Source organism: Molothrus aeneus, chromosome 1 (genome assembly GCF_037042795.1).
Source record: "Molothrus aeneus isolate 106 chromosome 1, BPBGC_Maene_1.0, whole genome shotgun sequence".
Taxonomy (NCBI): Eukaryota; Metazoa; Chordata; class Aves; order Passeriformes; family Icteridae; genus Molothrus; species Molothrus aeneus.
Genome location: NC_089646.1, coordinates 119,738,110 through 119,760,956, shown reverse-complemented (window position 1 = coordinate 119,760,956; position 22,847 = coordinate 119,738,110). Strand labels below are relative to the sequence as shown.

Sequence of the window (22,847 nt, the reverse complement as noted above, 5' to 3'; positions counted from 1 at the left end):
AAAGGCTGATAGTGGACCTAGTGGGATTCCTACAGAACAGCATTAGTGTGAATGCAGGAGGAATTGATTTATGCATTGGTAGAGCTACTGGTGAAACTTTGGTTCCCACAAAAATAAAACTTCCTTTTGAAGTAGGTCTGACAGAGTAGGTAGGAAAGCTGTCAATAACAGTTTCAGCATGCTTTCTTGAGGAGGGGAGGGTTTTGGAGGATGATGTCCACCATAAATGCTTACCTTCTTACTGCATGGGAGGGAAGGGGAGTGAGAAGATGACAGTTGAGGGTTTGACAGTATTTGTGAATTGTTACGCTTGCTTTTCTCAAGAAAAATGGCTGATTTACGTTTCTCAGGTATCACTTGGGAAGCATAAGAAATGAAGGGAATCCCCAGCCTAATTGTTCTGAACTTTAGAAGATCAACTCACCATCTGAGTCTGGATCAGAGATCAGATCTTGGGAATGTACGGCTTTCATCATGCTGACAATTTTTTCTCACCTTGGTCAGTGAAAAATTTAGTCATAGAAACAGAGCTGCAAGGACAGTTCCAGCTCTCCACTGACAAAGCTTCTGTTTTAAATATTGTCACTTTCCTTAATAGTATCTTGCACCTTCCTTGGAGCTCTTATTTGTGATACTTTTGAAATTGCATAATTTCAAGGAAGTGCTTAGCTCCTCATCTCTGAATGTATATTGCTACTACTTCTGTGCTTGGATAAATTCAGATGTGTGTGTCTGCTGGGGCTAGAAGTCAGTGAGGACAGACACAGCTGTAGGGGAGCAGCCAGGGTCAGGGTGTCAGACCATGCTGGACACTGCAGAGTCCGTGTCTCGTGCTCCGCAGGGCGGCTGGCGCGGCTCTGCCAGTGCCCTGGTGAGGCCGCTGGGGGTTCTGCAGCCAGGACAGAATGGTGGAGCTTGTGGTGGTGCATCTTCCCTTGGAGAGTTGTGTCTGCTCTGCCACAGAACCTTCTGGCTCTGCTTACAGTGGGATCTTCTCAAAATAATAGCAGTGTGTATGTAGATATGCATATGCATGTATAGACTCAGTAGAGAAAAAGATAATCCAGGTGTCTTTCAAGTACAGTCTGGTGCCATTCATGTCAAAGAACAGATGGAAGCTCTATGTTACAGGCATGATACAGTCTTTCTAGAAACTTGAACAGTATCTAGAAGAAAGGAAATGACTCCACTCTCGGCTCAAACTGGTTAAAAAATACTGAGATCAGCTCAGTTGGTGAGAGCATGGGGTTAGTAACACCAAGGATGTGGGTTTGGTCCCAGTATGGGCCATTCATTTAAGAGTTAGACTCAGTGATCTCCATGTGGGTGCCTTCCAACTCAGAATATTCTGTGAAAAAATACTTGCAGTAAAAAGAATGTTTTTAAATTATTTTTTTTTACTTTTAATTTAGAGAAATGTTAGGTCGTGGTCAGTTCTGAATCTGGAGTGGCTCCAATTCATTGTTTGCTTGCTCAGGTTTCAGTGGGCAGCATTTCTCAGCATCAACTGCTCAGACCTTAGTCTTTGTGCTGTTTCTGTTGATACCTGCAGTATTTTCACTCAGTTGGCTCATTGGGAAAACCAAGATTTCCAATGTGAACATCTGATTACCAACACACAGGCTGGCAGCTAGATTTTAAAAAATGTCAAAAAGAAAAAGGGAAGGGGACTGTGTCTTTAACCCCCAGCAATTCCCTTATTAGGTTCAGTGCATGGCTGACCAGGTCAGCAGAGGGAAAGGAGCTGGTGAGACAGAAATGAAGGGCTTGAAGGAGGTGGTGAACTCCCTTGTTTTGATACCTGATTTCCACTTTATGCCAAAATGAAGTGGTCATACAATTACAGGCTCCAGCTCTTATTTTAGTATGGTATGAATCACCTTTTGGGCACACTCACCTCCTTTAGGCCCCTCATGCTTATTTTTCTGCTAATCCCAAACACTACAGGAGCTCTCTGAAATGTCTAGCAACACCTCTCTGCCATCATCCTCAAAAACTGGCAGCACCTAGGCAGATGCTGAGCTGGGACTGTCCCATCTTCCATGAATTTTTGATCATTTACATCATCTCCCTGTGTCCTTTGGTGATTTCTGCCTCCAGAATATTGGTTCTTGTTAAGAAATGTGTAATCTGAGTTTCATGTGCTTCTACACAGCATAGGGAAACCAACAGTTGGGAGCAGGGCAGGATTTCCACCGGCTGTTTATTGCACAAATTATAAGCTTGTGTTATTTTACTACATTAGCTTGACAAATTATTCTCCTTATGAGGTAGATTATACGTGCAAAATATTTATCAGTTCCTCAGCAATTTCTAGTGCTGGCAGATGTTCTGTTTCTACAGCTTTGTGTGTGTACTTTTGCAGGCATTATATTCTAATTTTTAACTAAAGCTGCATGTGCTACCTTTTCATGTAGGTGGGACACATGCTTTATTTCATGTATTTCAGTTCTGTTGTGTATTTCTTGTTGTATGGCACCATGGCTTTTCTTTTGTTTTTCATCATTCAACCTTGCAAATTTGCCATGAAAATTCAGCAACTCAGGCACAAAATATACTTATCAGTTCTTATGTAACTGGTAACAATCAGATTATAATGCTTTACTTACTCACCACAAATTTTCTTCTCAAGGAGTTTTGTGTTGCATTTTGTTGGATCATAAACACAATGTTTTTATTGGTGTCTTTCAAACAAGCTCAATTTCATGTGATAGATTTGCCAAGTAAAATCTTAGTTGAGCATGGAATGAGAAAATTGTAAATGTGAACTGAGAACTCAAGACTTTTCCACCATAACCCTTTCTTGCACTTTCTTCCTTTTAGTTGCTGATATGTGTTCAAGATGAGTGGGATGGGAGAAAATACCTCTGACCCATCCAGAGCAGAGTCGAGAAAGCGCAAGGATCCCGATCAAGTTGGACCCAGGTTAGACCATTTATTTCTGGAAATATTGAGAGAATGAGTTAAAAAAATGTTACTTGTGCTTCTGTTTTTCAGTTAAAAGATGACAAACAACATTCTTGCAAAGAGAAGTCAGTGCCAAACTACTTTATTGCAGCAATTCTGTGTTGTTGAGGGTTTGGGGTGGGGATGAGAACTATTCTCTTTTATTGTTGTTTGTTTGTATATTTTTGAATCCAACTTTGTGCCAAAATGCAGAATTTTGGTGACAATTTAGGAGAGGTGTAAAAATGGTTTTTGGCATTCACTGTAAGAAGTCTTCAGTCACTCATTTTGTCAATCTGAGTTTTTTTTTACCACCTCTGTTGTACATTATAATCTAGGTCTTGAAAAATATTTTCCAGCTTTACAGCTACCAACACAAATGCATTTTAAAGCATAACCACTCATTCATCTTTTCGTAAGACTGCCATAAATCCACAAGGAGGCAGGGAGTATGGATTGCTCAGTGTAACTATTTAAGCTGTTTTATTTTCTCATACACAATCACTATATAATACTCTTTGGATTCTCAATGCCGTGTGGGAGGGATACTTGTAAATATTCAAATCCTGACCCCCCTTCTCCCCCCCAAATAATCTTGTGTTTTCAATTTCTAATCCAAATCCTCTTTTGAAACAAAAACATGACTGCTGGAAAAGAAATAAGTAACATCTTTTCTCATGCTCCTTTCCTTGTTCCAGAGGAAACCTTTCTGTGGAGAAACTCTTAAGTTACATATTGTTAGTGAGAGGTGTTTTTGTTAAACTACTGTCAAACCTTTTAAAATCATCTCTGAGCTGGCCAGAAGACAAGTAAACTGACATTAAAGACAGAACTTTTATAAACTCCTCTTTCAGCCCTAAAAGAAGCACTGAGAAACGCAATCGTGAGCAAGAGAATAAATACATTGAAGAACTTGCAGAGCTGATTTTTGCAAATTTTAATGATATTGACAACTTTAACTTTAAACCTGACAAATGTGCAATCTTGAAAGAAACTGTGAAGCAAATTCGTCAGATAAAAGAACAAGGTAAGAAGACTGATTAATTGACTTCGAATATTTTGTCTTGATTGTTATTTTATTTTTGACCAACCTGATAGTCTCTTCAGCTTTTCTTTAGCAAATTCCCATGTTTTTCATTAATCAGTAATGAATAATGCTATAAAGTCATGTGAATAGAGTGTGTTAAGTATCATATTCAGTATTTTTAAAATACTTCACTGAAAATTGTTTAGAGAGAGAAAAAATCAGTCAGTCTGATGTGTGTATCTAATGGAATTGAAATCACTTGTGCTTTCACACAAGTTAAACTAGCAGATGGCTTTGGGAAAAAAAAACCACATACTTTTACATGGATGAGTAAGAATCCTTGCAAAAGAGAAATGTCCAGGAGAGTGGGGTATGCAAGAGTTCTGCATACTCGTTCTGCTTTCTTTTGTTGGTATGAATAGATATTGTGGACTAAATTATCTGCGTCCTTTAAATGATGACATCATATCCTCGACTACAATAGATTTGAAACTATTCTAATCTCTAGATAGGGTCCTGTTATAAATGTAAACCACAGAACGTGACAGTTTTCTTCCTGTTCTTTGTCTAGAAGATTAGTTTTGTATTTCTTTTATTTTGATATATTTCCTATTCAAAGAGAAAACCCAAATCTTTTAGAAACTAAAATTTTTGGAAGTGGGTTTTGTGGCACAGGTCTGTCTAGCAGGCACACTGCAGGTGTTTGGGGCAGATATAAATTCTTGAAGTGGGTGCATGTAGTTTTTCTTTTAATGTAGAAGATTTATATCTCTTTGTAAACTGTGTTTAGAGTGATTCCTTTGATTTTCAAACAATTTAAACATCTTTCACTTTTTCACTTTTCTGTGGGAAAATAATTTTTCCTTTTCCATACTGTGTGTGTAAAATTATAAAATTGGAGACTTCATGTTTCATAATTTAGATACATATTTATCTAAATGTATAACTATATAAGTAGATCTACAGTTTTAGACTTCAGTCTATTCAAAGCTAAATGGAAAGTGGAAGGAGTCAGATTGTGTCAGTTCCTCCAAAGTTCTAACTGATTAATCTTAGGGAGTGTTCTATTTCTCAGCTTTTTCTCCTCTTTCTGCTGTTAGGTTGCTATGATTTTTTAAGTGGATATTCTAGTGATGTTGCCATGCCCCTTATTAGAAGTATACTTATTAACTGACACAATGTCCATCATTGTTTTGCACCTTACTGGCTTTTGAAATATTCTTTTTCCCTTATTTTCTTCATCCTTTTCTCAAATTGATTTTTTTTTCCGTCACCAAGCAACACATACTTCTTATCTTTACCTGAGAAAAGGAAAAGGACAAAAAACCTGTGGTTTCCCAGGAAATGGGTGCAGAAAGGAAAATCTGCCAGTCCACTTTGGTAATTCTGTAAGCAGTTCTAGAAAATCTAGTCTGAAAATCTGGCTCTAACTCAGGGTAACTTTCTCAAATCCAGGGTTTTATTGTTTAGGACCAATATCACAACAATAGTTTTCATGAAACATGCACACTCACCAGACCAGGTTATATGTAAACTATTGAAGTCATCAAGGGCCAGAATTGTGCCAAAGCTGAATGTGCAGTTAGTTTTTTAAGGTCATAAAATCTTATTGCAAAAACAACTGAATATACAGTCCTAAAGACAGACTAAACTGCTGTGAGCACTTTTCAACAAGTTTATTTCAACAAGTAGAAGTAGTTTGCAGCCCTTGAGCAATAAAGACACTGAATTGCTCTCTTTGATGTTGATTTGTTACACAAGGTTCTTCAGCAATTAGATGTTCTGGTAACTGGGTATCCACATAAAACTCGCAGCTGGTACTGACTGACTTTAAGCCTCTTAAGGGGCACAGCAAAACACTGAGACCTTCAAGGTGGTCATTAGTAGCATCTCAGAAGATCAGAATATTTGAAATTATTCCTTTGAGCTGATAAAGGTTTGATACCTATTCCTACATAGAAGCTACTTTTCCTTTTAAGAAAAATTCAAATGACAGCATACTCTGAAATGCAATATTATTTTGGAGCAGGCATTTCTTTAACAAAAATGTCTCACATATACTAAGTGTCCAGATTGCACAAACAGTACAGTCTACATGTACTTCTGTTCAGTGCCACAAAGAATCTGACATAAACAATGCAAGCAGGTTGCAGACCTCGTGAGGCTATTACTATTGCTCTCTCGTGTTTTATAGGTAATTTATCACCTCACATTGGGAATCCTGCACTTGGATATGCTCATCATTTAAATGTATTAACTTTTAGGTTGTTCCAAATCTTTCTGATTGGTCTTCCACTGTAAAGACCTGTTAGAACACCTTGACAACAGTCAAAAACTTGCATTATCTCTTTCTGAAACAAAAGTCATTAAAATAATGCTATATTTGCATGAAGTGCCACAAGACTCAGGTTAAAAATAATGTTTTATTGCAGTTGTTTTGTTGATTTTTAGTGTTATGCAGAATACTTGTGACAAAACTAAATGTATGTCCTGACATTCTTCAGTGATTCTACACTGACATGGACAAATTAAGATGGCTTGGTGGTCATACAGTGGGTCTGCTCCTGCATTTCTTCCAAAGCAGATTAGATTAAATTAGTGAGAACTTAATTTACAGTTTTATTATTTAGAAGTTTTAGTAAAGAGGTTGTTTCTCTGAAATAAATAATAAAAATTCTACTTGCACATAAAGGTCTAATTACTTAAAAAAGCACAGTCAGTTATAAATACCTTGAAAAGCCACTGAAAGCAACAAGTTTTATAACTTCTACTGAGCTTTGTCAAGGAAACTTTATTCTAGGTTCTAGGAATGAGAACAAGGAAGGATGAAATGCAGATTGATATTTGTTTCCCATGTCAAGCTGGCTGGGCTGGTAGCTGAAAAAAGTAATGGATCTTTTGATTTAATAATACTATATAATTTAGTATAATGTTATCCTGATCTATTTTATATGCAAATATATACTTGGAATACTTTATCTGTTATCTTTCTATCATTTCTCACAGTATATACTTCAAAGATTCCTAAGTTGTGGTATGTTAGAGATTCTGTTTATTACAGTTTGAAGGCAACTTATAAATGCGTGTGTAAAGCTAAATTCATTAAAGGAATTCAAGATATTTGGAAGATGTAACCATTGCATGGAGTTTTAATCTGGGTTTTGAAATGGTTTTAATATTTAGGAAAGTGATGACAAGTTATTTTACAAAAGCCTAATTTTCTACTGAGTGTGACTTTTATCATACTATCTTACAATGATTGGATGGAGGTTTTGTGAATGTCCAGAGGAGATGAAAAATTGTGATTATAGCATGAAGATGAAACAGAAGTTGTATTCATGTAAATCTTAAGTGGATATCTCTACTGGGGATTTGAAACTTGTGTTTCAAGCACTTTGGAAAACATTCATTCAGTTTTTTATTTATAACATAACAGTAATTTGGAGCCGTTGTGTTACATGGTCGTTGAAGTGTAGGCTGTCCTGTTGTTTGCGGTCCATGTTAAGGTTCTTGGAAAGGGGAATGGTCATGGATGTTACAGATGTGTTCATGATGTGTACAGGCAAGTAAGTTCTGATTTGCACATGCTTAATTTAATAAGCTTGTGTTAGACAAGTGTAAAGACCATTGGGAATAAACATTGCTTTATATGCCAGATGTCCAAGGAGCTATAAAGCCATTTGATTGTACTTAAGAAATATGCTTAGTAAAATAGTATCTGATTGATTTTAGGATCATATCTTATTTTAAGAAGCAACTTCAGCATTTAAGATACTAATTTCTGTCATATAAGTATTGCTTAAAATGTTTTCTCATATCTGAAGACAACAGAATTCTGACAGTAAATAAAAGTAATCTGAATTTTCTTCTTCCTTAGTTGACAATCAGTTGAACTGTTTCACATCGATCTCATTTGATTTTATTCCAACAGTAGTCCTTTTCCTTCACTCTTGTCATCAGCCTGACTCCCCTCATTATGGTAGTGGAGGTTTTGTCATTATTTTTTTGATTGCTTTGTCTCTGTTTTGCTGGGGTTTATTTCAGGGTTTTGTGGGGTTGTTTTGTTTTGTTCTGTTTTTTTTTTGTTTGTTTGTTTTTTTATTCTTCTTTTGGATATAAAGCAGGTTATAAAAATTAAACCCTTGCCCTTAGTTTGCAGCTCCTTTTATCTGTCATGCTGGCCCTAGTCTCAGCAGGTAAATAACTCATCTTTTAAAGCAGAGACTATCTATCATAATTCACTGTTTGAACAACTCCTGCTTTTAAAAAAACTTTTAAATTTACTTTTCTACAATATCTAGTTGTTCTTTAGCCTCCTGTCTGAATATCAGCAATGCAGTAGGTACAGAGGATACTGAAGATCACCTTAAGCTTCTTCAGCAGTTTCTGCAGCTAAGTCTCCTCTGACCTCTTTGATTGGAGTGCTGAGGAATGTGTCCTGACAAAAGTGCAGGACGTGGGGTTGTTTGGTTTTTTTTCCCAAGTCCCCTGAGTTCCTTTTATTAAACTCCAGGTGTCTATCTCTTATTTCTCCACTCCTATTCTCCAAGCCTTTCTGTCTTCTGTAGCAATTTTTTAAAATGGCATCCACCTGTCTTATTTAGATTCACATACAGTGGGATATAATCTACTATGGTAAAGTATTCTCAAATATGATTTTATGCCAGTTCCATTTTCCTGCAGAGTCCAGTTTTCATGTGTCACTAGTTTCTGAAGAGGTTTTATGTTCTGTACATCAGCTTTTCACTGGTTCAGGGAAGGGATATTGGGTGGCAATTACCAGTCTAGCTGTTAATGTACACTTCTGAGATGTGAAACAGACCTTGTTTTCAGAATAGCCTTAAAAGACAGACCTTGGACAGAATGAATCACCATGTGAAAGCAAAATAGTGTTGGGAGAGGAAGAAGTGCTTGATGAAGAGAGAAATGCATGGAAACCTGTATGAACTTTGAAAGAAGGCTTGTTGTTAAATCATATTTATCTTCTTTTTCTGGTTTCACATTTGATAGCAAAACCAGTTTTTGCTTCCTTGTAGCAGCACTGTGTAATCACAGGGCCACTCCAGCAGGTAGTGCATTGTTGCCTCCAGCACCAGTATGCAAGTAAAATCACTTGCTAAAAGAAAGCAGCATGGTCTTAACACTGTAATGAGGTGTTGCTTTGGCTGCTGCTACTTTGAATTTATCAGATCTGAATTTAGATTCATATTTCACAAGGTATTTAAGCAGCTGCCTAACTTTAAACAGATGAGTAATCCCTGTTAAGTCAGTGGAACTACTTAAAGGTTCAAAGTTATGTGCATAAATATCTTGTAAAATCAGGATATTAAGGCAAGGGAGCATATGCAGACTTGTGTTTTGTTTGTTGGTTTTCGTTTTGCAAATATTTTACTAAGTCAATTTTACTGTAATTATATTTTATATTAATCATATTTGAGATGGGTTATTCAAATTTTATGCCAATTTTTGAATCTTCTTTTTGAAGGAATTCTACATGGCTATCACTATGTGTATATACTATATTTTCAGTCTTATAGGATTTTAAGACAAGAGTCACAGAAATTTGTTCTTGAAGTCAAGGAATTTATGCAGAGCATTTACAAAAAAAAAAAAAACAACAAAACAACCCAAAACAACAACTATTACTGAATTTGCTTTGTTGTCTCCCCTGCCTACAGCTGAGAGTGATACATTGAAAATATCTTTGATCTTCCTGTGTACATTGTAAGGCTTTCTGGCTAAATATGTAGTTTATGTTGACTTTACTAGTTGCATGACTCCAGAGAACTACTGATTCACTGAAGAATTTTAAGTGGTTTTAAAATGGAGACCATCAGTTTCTTTTCTGTATCTGAGGAAAAGCAGTCCTTGGCCAGCAACCCATCAAGTGGGAAGCTTCCTGGTGTTTGCTTGTTTTATTGGTGTTGGGTATCATGCAGAATACTTAGCTTAAACCTTATCTACACATAAGTTAAGGCATTTTAATGATATTAATATTCTCCTGTGGAGGCAGTGTTATAATGTAATTAATATTACTAACTGAATAAGTAACTGAAGACACTTTATGACATATAACTGTGCCCACATTGGGATCGAACAATTAAGAAAGGGGAATTGTTCAGTATGGAGTGGAGAAGGCTCTGGGGAGGCCTTATTGCAGCCTCTCAATATGTAAAGGGGGCTTAACAGGAAAGGCAGAGAGAGACTTCTTACTGAGACCTGGAGTGCCAGAACAAGAGGCAGTGGTTTTGAGCGGGAAGACTGGACTTCTTCCTTATTGTGAGAGCAGAGTGGGTTGGCCAGAGAAGTTGTGGATACACCATCCCTGGAAGTGTTCAGAGCCAGATGGGATGGGGCTTTGAGCAGCTTGGTCTAGTGAAGATGTTCCTGCCCATGGCAAGAGGGGTGACTAAGTGATATTTAAAGCTCTCTTCCCACCTGACCTAGTCTGTGATTCTATGATTCTCTTGATTCAAGAAGACAGATTAAAATGATCAAGTGTGCAGGCTGCAAAGTGACCTGTGGAAAATAAGTCAGCTGTTGAAAAGCCCTGGTTTTACCATCCCTGCCCTCCTCCTGATCATGAGTTTCCATTTCCTCCCTTACCATGACAGGAGCATTTCTGCAGCTGTGTGGTGAGCCTGAGCAGTGGTTTTGAGGTGGCCTGAGGATTGTAGAGGTTGTAGAGGATCTGTCTCACCCTGGGTCCCTGGTGGGGCCCCACTCCCACACAGGTCCATGTGTGCCAGCCATGACTGAGCTAAGGGCCAATGGCCACAGCTGTCCTGGTGGTGTTGGGCATTGCAGGGTGTCACCTCATGGCTGTCACCTAACAAGACGTTCCTCCTGACCATGGGCTTCAGCTTAGTCAGTGATGGATGACTTCCATGCCAGAGATCATTTGCTTGAAGTTTTAGACTGAAAATCTAAGCTTTGACTTCAAGTTATGGGTCAAAGTTAAAAAGAAACTAGATGTTACTCTTAGCTGTTGAGGTGCTGGTCTTTTTCAGGTAGAAATGGGCATTAGTGGCAAGTGCTACAGGAAAACTTTCTTGTTTGTTTTGCAGCCTACTTATATTTGCTCTTCTTTGGTCTTTGTGTTCTTTCATAAATTCTAAATGTCCAAGAAAAAAAAAATAGTTCAAGCTAGCAAAGTATAGCTGTTTACTTTGTATTATATAGCTGCAAAGATGATTGCAGTGTAAGAGGTTGTGATCTGTAACACCAATGCTTGGAAATGCTATAAAGGATGAGCTGCTTCTCCTATATTTAACCTTCTTTGGGGGATATCGTCAAGCATTCCCTCTTTGTTCTTTACAGGAATATCTTCATTAAAGTTTTGGTTTAGTTACTTTAATATGTAATGATCATGTTATGGTCTGTGTACTACTGGGATTTAGTAAAAATGTCTTGCATAAGAGAGATGGAGACATCTCTTCTTGAAATTTTGGAGGCTACCTCCTTGGCAAGTGTGTTGTTCTCAGACTGCATTTAAATTGTCACTGAGCACTTTAAACTTCAAAACTTTACAGGTTTGTTCAGGGTTTCTTTTGCAGTTTAACATGTAATCTCTTATGAACTGTAACTATCATAAATTCATTTAGCATTTTTATTTGAGGGTAAAACAAAATGCAGAAATATAGACTGACATCCATCCCTGTACAATATGGACTAAGCTTTTGAGTCTAGTGTTTCTCACCAGCTGTTCTGTCTTTAGAGGTGTGATCAGAAACAAAGGCTGAATTTAGGTGCTAAAAAATAAATGCTGAGTTTAGGTATTAAAGAACAATTGTAGCCTTCTGATTTGAGTCCTAATGATAGTGGTTTTAGTCCCTTGTTGTTGGATGATTTGCAGTGTAAAAGATGCTTACTGTAGAACACCAAATCTTGCTGTGTGCTTTAGATTATGAATGCAATGTCTTAATCTCAGCAGCACATAAAGCAAGTAAATTAAGGACACTTCATGTTACCTTGGCTTTCTGTCTGCAGCTTAATTTATGGAATAGCAAATTAATTCACTGTGAATAGTGATGATACTTCAGTCAAAAAAAGATCATCTATTTTAAGGAATCTAGCTTTTGTTACACAGCTTTTATCTTCTATTTTTAAAGACTGCAGCTTGAAAAGCAATAATATAATATTTACTCACAATAGGGTGCAATGCCTTTCATACCATGTTTGAATCCTGAAAACCTGTGGATTCACAGCACATTGAAGAAGCCTTGATTAAAGGCTTCTCTGTGTTCAAACTAGAACCAAGATAATTGCATCTGTTCTAAGTCATGCATTTTGTTATTGCTGGACAGTTAGTTGGAAATAGGGGTCCTTGAATGTGAAATCACAAATCATGAAAAACAATAAGTCAGCTATTACTACTTCAGCTTTCACTTTCTTTTATGAAAACCCTCAGTGGACAACTAGGGGAAGATCACAGACTGAAGACTGAAGGGTGTCATGAACACTGTTGAGCTCATAGTGAATGCCCTCAGAAAAAGGACTGGAGAGTCAATACACACATGAAGTCTGTTTCCTTTCATCATTATGAAGTGTTGGCACATCTCTGTATTTTAGAAGACAAGGAGTACTCTTAATATATCCCCTGCACACTTAACCACACACATACTCTCCTTTCCTTCTTTAACTTGCACAAGATCAGAGGAGGGGAAAGGGGAGAAAGAAAAGTACATAAATTTAAGTTCCACCAAAGTGGATAACTCCATAAACCATAAATCCATTAAGCAGATACTCCATAACTGGAGGTGCTTTAGCTATGCCCATGTTATCTGAACAAGTATCCACATGCTTCTTTGGACAAAGCAGCCGTGTCGTGCGTCCCTTCACTGAGGCTCAGGTTGTCCCAGAGCAGAACTGCATGTCCCTGCACCTTGCTTTGCTCACTGGCATGAACCAGAATGGAGCTCCACAGTGTGCCTGCCACAGAGGACTCCAGCACACAAAGGCAGGATGCAGCCTCACAGCTGGAATTTGTGACTGACTCATATGGAAGGGGCAGATTGTTAATGGGAAGTTAGCTGAAATCGGGAGCAACTTAATGAAGGAATTGGTAGGTTCTGTTAGCCCTTCCAAAGTCTGAATGTTCTGCAGAATATTCAGTGGAAGTTCTTGTGGTGATCCAGGAGTTGGTGTGAAATATTTTGGGATGTGTTACAGAGGGCTGGCTAGGCAGATAGAATGGTCCCTTGTCATCTTAAGATATGTGATCCTGAGGAGCACTAGCCTTATACTAGTACATTTTTTCCTGAGGCACAATTTCCTAGAAAGACTTGGAACAACCTGCAATTCCCATGATTCTACTGAGGGAGATGACTTCCAGAGACAAATTAGGTGTGGGCCTATATTCAACACTGAAGAGGAAGTGTGTTTAAATATAGAATTTAATCTACTTGGAAATTAAAAAAAAAAGAGGAAAAGATATCAAGGTTGTAATTTCTAAATATAGATTGGAAAACTCAGAGGGACCCTCATTTAGATTTTTCTTGGTTTGTTTATTTTGATGTTTGGTGGAAAAAACAGCAAGGTATTTTGTGCCAATCACATAAAATTCTTCCTGTCTTCGTTCTTTTGTATAAAGCCTTTCATTGTCTTGGGTTGAAGGAAAGATTTGAATGTTTGGGGTTTTTGTCTATCTTCAGTTGTTTCTTAATATCCCCATTGACTCCTCTGAATGCAATGCTCCCTGTCATTAATTGTCAAAAATGGAGTTTTGTATTGGATGGATTTTCTTTGTATTTTCAAATTTCCCCCCATTTTTGAAGGGTTTTATTTTTAAGCCTGCACTGTTTTCTCTTCTTCTCAGTAATTGTCCTGTGTTTTTTGTTTTTTCTTCCATGCCTTCTCCAGTCCTACTCTCTTTTGCCTTTGGTGTGGCTTTAGCCATAATTTTATGACCAGCAACACCATACCTGTGACAGTTTTATTCCATTCACTATCATCCCTCTGATAATGTTTTTACTCTTGGTTGCTGTGGTAAGAAATCATCAAATAGTTTAGGGAATGTGACAAAAGTTACTAATGAATTGCTGAGTGTTACACTGATGAAAATCAAGGATTATTGTGATTACTATTGAGCTTGAAAGTTGAGCCACCATCTGTCCATCTGCAAGAGGTGCTGATTTTAAGTGAACATTGTAGTACAGATTGTCAGGCCATTGTAGTTAATGTACAAAATATAATTATTTGTTTGCAGTTGGCAATCTAAAATGTAAATATGCCCGGTAAGCTTTTTTCCCATTACTTTTTTGTATCAGTGATACAGTCAGAGGAGCCAGTCTGTAAAACCTTTATTAAATATAACTGAAGGAGGATATTGACTTTCTCAGGGTCGTTGTGAATTACGGTGCAAGAATACTCTTCCTTTCCCTGAGCTATGTGATAGTCATGGGCATTGCCACTTGTTCTTTCTTTGGAGGTCAGACAAGGAGCATATATCCTTTATCTCAGCAGCTTAAATGCTTTCCAAGGGAAGGGGTATGGTTTCTTCTATTGTTTTTATGGGGATTTTTGTTGGGTTAGTTGGTTGGTTTATTTAATAAGGACTTTGGCCCCAGTATTCTTCAGTGTTTAGGCTGAGGTGAGCACATAATACTGTGGAAATAACAGCTGTTATGCCAAAGATCTCACCTGTTGTGTTGTAATGGGTAAAATGTAAAACAAGGAGCAGGCACCCATATTCCTTTTTGCAGGCAAATAAGTATATTGGAGACTGGAGGAAAATGTTCTGGATTATCACTTCTGATGTCATGCTCTGGCTTGGCTGCAGACCTGCATTACCGGCCTTCGTGCCAGGGAAGGACATGACTGGAGGCAGACCATAATCTTCAACAGTTCCTGGTTAAAGCTACATGTGTTCAGCATTTTCAGGGTGATGATTGCCCAGCAAGGGCCCCTCACTCCCAGCCTGTGCCATGTCAGGAGTTTGGAGCTGGGAAGAGCAGCAAGACTACAGAGCTGGCTGGGCAGCACCTGCCAGCACAGCATGGAGCGCCCTCCGCTGAGCTCCTGGTTGCCCTTGGGGGACTGTTGGGGAACTGTTGGTGAACTGTTAAAACAGCTCCAAATTTCTTCTCAGAAGAGAACTGATAAAGCTCACTGAGAAAAGAGAGAAAACAATACCATTAGTGTTTAATCATTTTCCTGTTTATGGATTATACTAACATATTTCAGACTGGGTGCAGATCCCTGCTTCATGAATCTGAGTTAGAGAAACAGAAACGGGAGCACCTAATTAATTAAGTTTTAAGTGTGGTTCAGTCTGTTGAAGGGAGCCCATTTGTATCTATCAGTGCTATTAGCAGGCATTTTAAAATGTCTGCTAATTAATATGTGACAGAATAAATTAATACAATTGAGGTTAAAAGTGACTTTGTCTGGATGTAAATCATAGCAACAAGATAAGCCAAGATTTTCTAGGGTAATGAAAAAAGATCTCTTCATTTTAGAGAATATTTTAAGCAATGCAGGTTAATAATCTTACCTTTCTTCCCACAGCCACCCTGAAGTAATGTACCTGAAGTAATGTAGCCACTGTTGAAATATATGAAATTTATCTTAAAACACAGTTTTGTGAAGGACTTGGACTAAAAAATCCCTTTAAATAACTAACATGCAGAAATAAACAGTTTCTTCTAGGAAGGTTTTGGTTTTCCATCTGCTTTCCTTGCAGTAATAGGAAAGTTTCTGTTTCTAAATTGCCTTGAAATTTTGGCTGAGGCCTATGATGTTGGGTTAGACGAGTAAGGAGAGGGGCCCAAGCTTCTATTTCTGAACACTGGGCTGTTATAGAAGAAAACTTCACTTGTCCTTAATGATTCAGAGGTTTTTTGCAAAAGATTTATCTACCATAATCTGGACTATTAGAAACAGTAGGAGCCCTGTAAGTCATGTTAACATGGACACATTAAATTAAAGCTCTTTCTGTTCTTTCTTAGCTGTCTTCAATTATCTGTGCTCCATTTTGGCCTACGTTTTATTATGGAAACTTCTTTCATAGAGAGCCCATGATCCATTATATTTCTTTTTTGTGGGCCACATTAGGTCTCTTGAAGACTTATGCAGTTGTCAATGGCAATTTATAAGAGCAAAAAGATCTTTGCCTGTTGTTGTGGATGATCTGGTGTGTCACAAAGATTTATTATCAGCATCCTAAAATAAGACAGATATTTTGTAATCATGGCGATGTGGCACTTGAAGAAAGGGAGTCATCTGTTTCCTTTTAACAGCTGGTTGAGTACAGAAGAGTTAGGCTTCAAGAAATAGAGTCTGGCTAGATTAATACTCCTCTCTAGTATGTTATTTTGGCCTAAGTTTTCGAAACCCAAAAGTTTAATTAGCTTGGCAACTGCATCTGCAGATTCTAGTCTAAAGAGTGTTAACCCTTGTATCTTTATTTTCAAAATCTGGCCAGTGTTTTAACATGTCAGAGAACCAATTAGAGGGCTGTTAACATTTGTAAAAGCAATATATTCTTTCTGAGACCATGGTGGAGCCCTGTTTGGAATAAAATTATCAGATTCTGCCATGTTTCTTGTCTTTGAAAACATTAGCTCAGCCAAAATGTTAAAGAACACTGGACTCCCACCATTTAGACATTCATATCAATACTGTTTTGAGAGATGAATTATCAAAATAAGATGAGGTTACTCCTTTGGTAAATATCTAACACTTACAAAATTGCAAATGCCAAGAAATACAGTAAATTTTTCTGTCCTAATTCAGCACATACCAAAGAAAATAATTACTTTGTTAAATGAAGTGATGCCAAATATTTGTATCTAATATTTTGGTGCAGAGGTCAGTTGGTTTGGCTCTTTCTTTTGAAATGCAGCCATATTAATGTAACAGATTTTAAGTCAGTGCTGATGGCTGTGCAGCATTTGTTATCATGCACAGTTGAGTAGTTTACGTGAGTGTTTTGAAATCATGTAAATAGCAACAGATGCAAAACCATTTCCTGGATGTGTTTGTGTATACAGCTACAGATACATATATTTGAATCTGCTTATCTGATTCTAGCACAGAATAATAAGTGACTGATTAAATTCAGGGTATTTTGGGGTAAGGCACTGACAGCCAATGTGCTTAATCTAACACGTGTACTCCTTTATGGTTTGAGTACTGTATTTTCGGCATTTATTAAATACTGTAAATGACACTATAATCAATCAGATATTTGTGATTATACTGATAACTCGACATTCTCAGGAAATGTAAATGCAAAAAGAGAACCCCAAACCCCTGTATTTAAAAATGCATTTTAAAACCAGTGAAAATTAGAAATTCTCAGCATCATCCTGGATTTTAGCCTTTTGATAAGGACATTTCCTGGGCAGGGCACCTTTGATGATTAATTTATTTAGATATTTCCCTAGTCGGTCAATGTACACTATAAAGACAGTGTTGGTGGTCTTTTTGGGGAAAAGATAGTATCTTTAAAACACATGTACCTTTAATTTTTCTGATTGCAAGTTAAGCACAACCTTTCATTTCATATAGAAGCATATGTTGAACATACTCAAATATTTTAATAATAAGAAAGGTCTAAAAATTTTGCAGGAGTAAAACTATATTCAGTTATATTCCTTTCCACCTTTTTGAAAACTTAGTTGAAAAGGTTAATGTTGCAGCATGTCCAGGGATTCCAGTAGGTGATAGTCATGATGGAAGCTTAATTCCATGCTCTGGAGATGAAAAATAACTTTCCACTCACAATGTGGTAGTTTGACACATCACCACAAGTTTAAATGAAGCACGGGGTGAGAAATAGTTTCTGGATTCAGGGTTCCTTTCAGTCTTAGTTTAGATTTCACTTAAAGGGTAATACAGCAATTGTCCTTCTGTGTCTTTACTGATAAATAAAAATACTAAAAATAATATCAGCAAAGAAATTATTTTAATTGCTGCGTTGTTTCATATTTTTATTGTGTGCTGGGTATGGATCAAGCCATTGTGGATTTGGGGTCCCAGATAGGACACTTTAGTCTTCACTTGAGCAGCAGCAGAGAAGGGGTTGTAAATCCGGGTTTTACTTCAGACCCCAGTCCTTAACTTACCAGAGACTAGGGACCTTCTGGGGTGATACCAGGTAAGAATAATCTCTTGCCCACTGCATTAAGTAGGTAAATCTGCAGATAGTAGGTACGAAGTTCTGTAAATAATATATATTTACATATAAATAATAACATTACTTTTAGCTATCACTGTTATATCCAAGAGTTAGCATTCTTCATATATGTTATTTAAGTGTATTTATGGATGATGCTGTGAGTGGTGCCATGTGCCAGGAATGCAGCACTGCAATACCCCAGCTCATGGGGCTTGGAGACAACTGGATCCTGGGGCCAGGGCAAAAGGAGTGGGCACTTCCACTGCTGCCACTGTCTTCTTCCTCACTTCCAAGAAGCAGACCACTGAGTTTTGTAATAATGAGAAGGAAAAGAGGTCAGAGATGTTGATGAAAGCAAAGACAGCAAAATGAGAGGGAGGAAGAAACCAAGGAGAAGGTAGTAAAATGCTTATTAAAGTATTTAGCAAAAAATACATATAGAGATAATAGGCTTCTGTCTCTCCAGCAGTTAAATATTATCCTTGGTAAGTTGAATTTCATTATTTTTGTCCTTGTTCCAGTTTAACTGAGCTGGGGGCAATTATTTCTCAGGCAGTACTTCTTACAGGAGGTGTATTGAGTGACAAAAATGCTGACTTGTACAAAAAAAGAATGATGGCAAAATGTCAAAATTATTAAGAGACAAAACTAGTATTAATTTTAGGTGTTATTACTTCCATTTGCTATTCCTAAATCGATCATGGGTTTTCAGTGCTTGTTTTCTTTTCAGTGTCCATGAAAATTTTATATGCTGGCTACTGTAACTGAATTTTCTAAGAGCAGGACTTCACTCAAAGCCTGTAAAGCTGCACAAATGTTTGCCTATATTTGATGGGTTTGTGAGAATATGAAGCTTTCCATAGAGTTAGTGCCTTAGTGATGCTCCTTTAGCATGGGAAGGTGGGGCAGGTATATGTGGGACAGGAGAGCATCTGCACCACTTAGAGCAGCTTGTGCTGGAAAAAGAAACCACAACGTTGTAAGTGCTGCTACTCCTGAGCTAGTAATTTCACTTACAGCTTTCCAAGGGCTTTTAGCTCAAACCCTAGGGTCATTTACCATTTAAGTGTGCTTCCACCAGCAGTAGTAAATATGAAGCTAAACCATGTGGATGTGATGAGCAGAACAGAACACGGGCAGATGAGCTGGGCAGGCAAGCGTGCAGTGGGAGTGCAGCCCTTCCCAAGCAGAGGGGAGTCGGGCTGACAAGAGGGCTGTGTCAGGGAGGTGGGCAAAGCTGTGCTCCCAGTGAATAAACGTGCTGAGAAAAAGTGCAGCTGTGCTTTTTTAATATGCACTGCAGGAGATTTCAGCAGCCTGATGATATATCATGCATTAATGTTGAAAAGATAAACACATTTGGAGAGCACAGGAAGGCCTTGTGTTTTTATGTTAGCAGAATGCTTCCTAATGAATAAGAACGTGCTGCTGGCTTCACAGAGCCATATGGCAGCTTTTCTAATTTTAGTTCAGTGCAGATGCATAATTCTCCCTTGTTTTACCTCCTAAAACCTTCCTGAGATGTTGCATAGTTTTTCCTGTAAGACTTGATCTATAGTTTCTGGGGGAAAATATGTATTCAAGAGTCTAAGAGCTTCTTTGCTCTGGACAGATGTGTGCTGTGTGATGAAAGAGCAACCTCACTATATAATCACTTCCCTAAAATAGTAGCTAACTTTATTCACAAGGATGGGATAAGCTGGTGTTAAAATTGATTGCTGAAATAGTTGCTGTTTCTTAGGCACTGGTGTTTTGAAAAATTGCTTGCTTTCAGGGAATAAAAACAACTTGTGTTGAGGGAATGGGAACTGGGTGAGGACGTGCATGGGGATATCAAGTTTCAAGTGAGCCATGGATCGCAGTGCTTTGAATTACACAGCTACAAGGCAGAGCTGCTTTCCCTGTGGTTAACCAAGCATCAAAATAACTTGCACGTTCTTCACTGCTTTACTTCATCATGTGTAGTGATCCAAAACTATTCTCATTACCAAATACAATTTTTTGGGTTTTTTTTCTTCTGTGTTTTATTCAAGTTGGTACATTTGAAGGCACTTTCTGTACAGCCCTATTCATGTTAAAAACCTCCTGTCCATTACCAGAGTCAATACAATTACTTAGCAATAGTCATACACAGATGTTATTGCATCTAATATTTGAAATGTTATTTAATCTAATACTCAAAACTGTAAGGTCAGCTAAAACATAGCCTTTGCTAAGTATACTTTCTATTTTATGTTAGCCTTAGTTTTTAGTACTGTGTCTACCCTTACCTTGGACTGTCAGATACTTCTGCATTTTTCTTGATTGTTTGGATGTTATTTTTGCATACCAATTCAGAAGGATCATGCAGGGCAAACTTAGATATATGAATTAGGCAAGACAAGAGTTGTTGGCTAATACTTACCAAAAATGGAAAAGATAAGTTGTTTTCTAGATAGTTCCAGTGTAAAATTAAATTGCATGTTTCAACTTTGTATAGCATTTACATTCGCTTTCAAGTGATGTTCCTGTTACTGTTATAAGCATCTTGATTTGTATGATTTTTTTTTTGAAGAGTGCAGAGTTGAGCTTTCTAGTGTCACTTATTACAAATCTCTTTGTTTATATTTTTTTACCTATTGTACAAAAAAGGTATGTGATTTGAGATAAGTGTGGCATTTCAATAGCAGTTCCAGAAAATTACAAAGAGCAGGAATTATGTATAGGGCATATGGAAAACCTGTTTTAAACAGTATTGGATTATAAACTTGAATTTACCTGTTACGGGGGGGGGGGGGTGGGGGGTTTGCTTGACCTTTTTCTTTGGTGGTTTTTAGAGCATGGGTTCTTGTCTGCCCAGCATTTCACCAGCATCTCTTTTTTGCTCTTCTTGTTCTGTGAAGAGCCTTAAATGTTGCTCCAGTGAAAAATAAGCTAAATCTGTGTTGATGCAAATTTTCTCTTTCAAATTATGCTTCATCTTTTTGAAATTCCTGCAGAGGCTAAGTTTTGCTCTTTTAATTTAAAAATGCATATTGGTTTTGCAGAGAGCACGAAGGGGGGAAATACTTCTGTAGCAGGTTTCCTTAAGGAAGTTGGAGCAGCTTGAATACAGACAAAGAGAGCTTTTTGAGTGGTTCAGCTGGTCCTGCCTGCCTACCTGTAGGAAAGTAGGGTTTGAAACACAACCAAGAGAAGGTGATGCCTGTCATTAACACTTCAGAGTCTGCTGTCAGAAATGCAGAGAGAACTGACATAGCTTGAGTTGGGAGGATGGAAAACCAAGAGGGCTTGCTAAGTTAAAATGTAGCAGGAGACTTCCAACTATTGCTTTTGGCTTCTATTTCTCTGACTTATGAAACTTTAGTTTAACTTTCTGTTAAACTAATGTGACTTCACAAAGGTTTGCTTTCAGAATCTGGAATGAGCTTTAAATAAAGCTTGAGGCTTCCCACTCATAAATTTGTCAGAAAATATTTTGAGGGCTTTTTTTTCCTTCTTTATTCTGTATGATAAATGTAGAAAAGTAAATACAGTTTATGATCACTAGGAAGATGCCCAATTGAAAATATTAATATGTATTTTAGTATAATACTGCTTATGCAATTGTAAACATACCCACAGTTTAAAGTCTGAATTATACACATCACTAAAATACTACATAATTGGATGTATATATTCTTTGTAGTATCTCTCTCAGGGGTACTTGTATTTTATTTAAATTTTTTCTCTCTCTAGGCTAAACTCTTAATTGAGCGGAGCTAATAATTATTTAATGTGCTTCAAGTTTATGCTACTGTTATTCAGATAAAATATGCTTGATCCCTGGTAGCTGTATTCATAAAGATGGGACCAGTTTCTAATTCCATGCTGCCTCTCCAGTGCAGAATTCCCTTTCTGGAGATGAAGCCATGAGAAGTCCCTTTCCATGCTGCTCACTTCCTCTGGCTGCAGAAGGCTGTAAATACAGCCCTGTAAATACAGCCTCTGTCCATACTCTTCCTCTGCTGCCCTTTGGCCACTGTGCCTGTGAGATACCTGGCAGCACTTGGCTGACATTTAACAGGGGCTGTTCTAGCAGGAGGCATCACTGGAAGCTGTGAGGTCAGGGAAGCAGCTCCCACTCTCCATGTGGCTGCAGTGGCAAAATCCAGTGGCTGTGCTTAGTCAGAGGGTAACACCAGGGGTTCTCGTGGGGCTGGGAGAACAGGGTTCTGAGAGGCTTTGCAAGGTTGGGCCTTTACAGCTGTTTTCCTAAGCCTTGACATTCAAAGATCATTAATCTAGTGTAGCAATTATAAACTCTCTGAGCTTTTCATTTCTTTGTTCGGCTCCCATGAACTCAAAAAAGATAGAAGTAAAAAAGGGAAAGTAAACTTTACAATTTTTGCACCATTACTTAACACTGGCAGCTGGAACTGTTAAGAAAAACGAAGAATACTGACTTGTGATAATGCATTATTTTGTCAGCATTAGAAATTCATGTATCAATCATTGTTTTTTTCCAGCCTTTCTGTAACAAATTTTTGTTGTCAATTAGCCCCATGGGTTGTATTGCTGAGGGAGAAATTTGCATTTCAAGACATTCCCCATGACTGACTGTCAGGACGACGCTGCTGACAGGATTCACTTACTTGTCTTGGATGTGCTGATAAAGTCTACACAAGGGGCTCTGTAATTCAGTCAAAAATGGATCATTTATTGCATAGTTGAACATTATTAGTAGCTGCAGTTTATAACAGTGATGTGAATTACAGCTGGTCCTACTCAGAG

At 37.7% G+C, this 22,847-nt stretch overlaps 1 protein-coding gene across 1 annotated transcript in view; it reads left to right on the top strand.

Annotated features, from left to right (window-relative positions):
* Nucleotides 1-22,847, top strand: part of NCOA2 (nuclear receptor coactivator 2) — a 188,381-nt gene that overhangs the window by 111,070 nt on the left and 54,464 nt on the right. Inside the window, exons 5-6 of the mRNA XM_066563840.1 lie at nt 2,824-2,925; nt 3,801-3,973. Coding sequence (XP_066419937.1) covers nt 2,843-2,925; nt 3,801-3,973 — 256 coding nt within the window. The 5' untranslated portion in view covers nt 2,824-2,842. The remainder of the gene's footprint in view (nt 1-2,823; nt 2,926-3,800; nt 3,974-22,847) is intronic.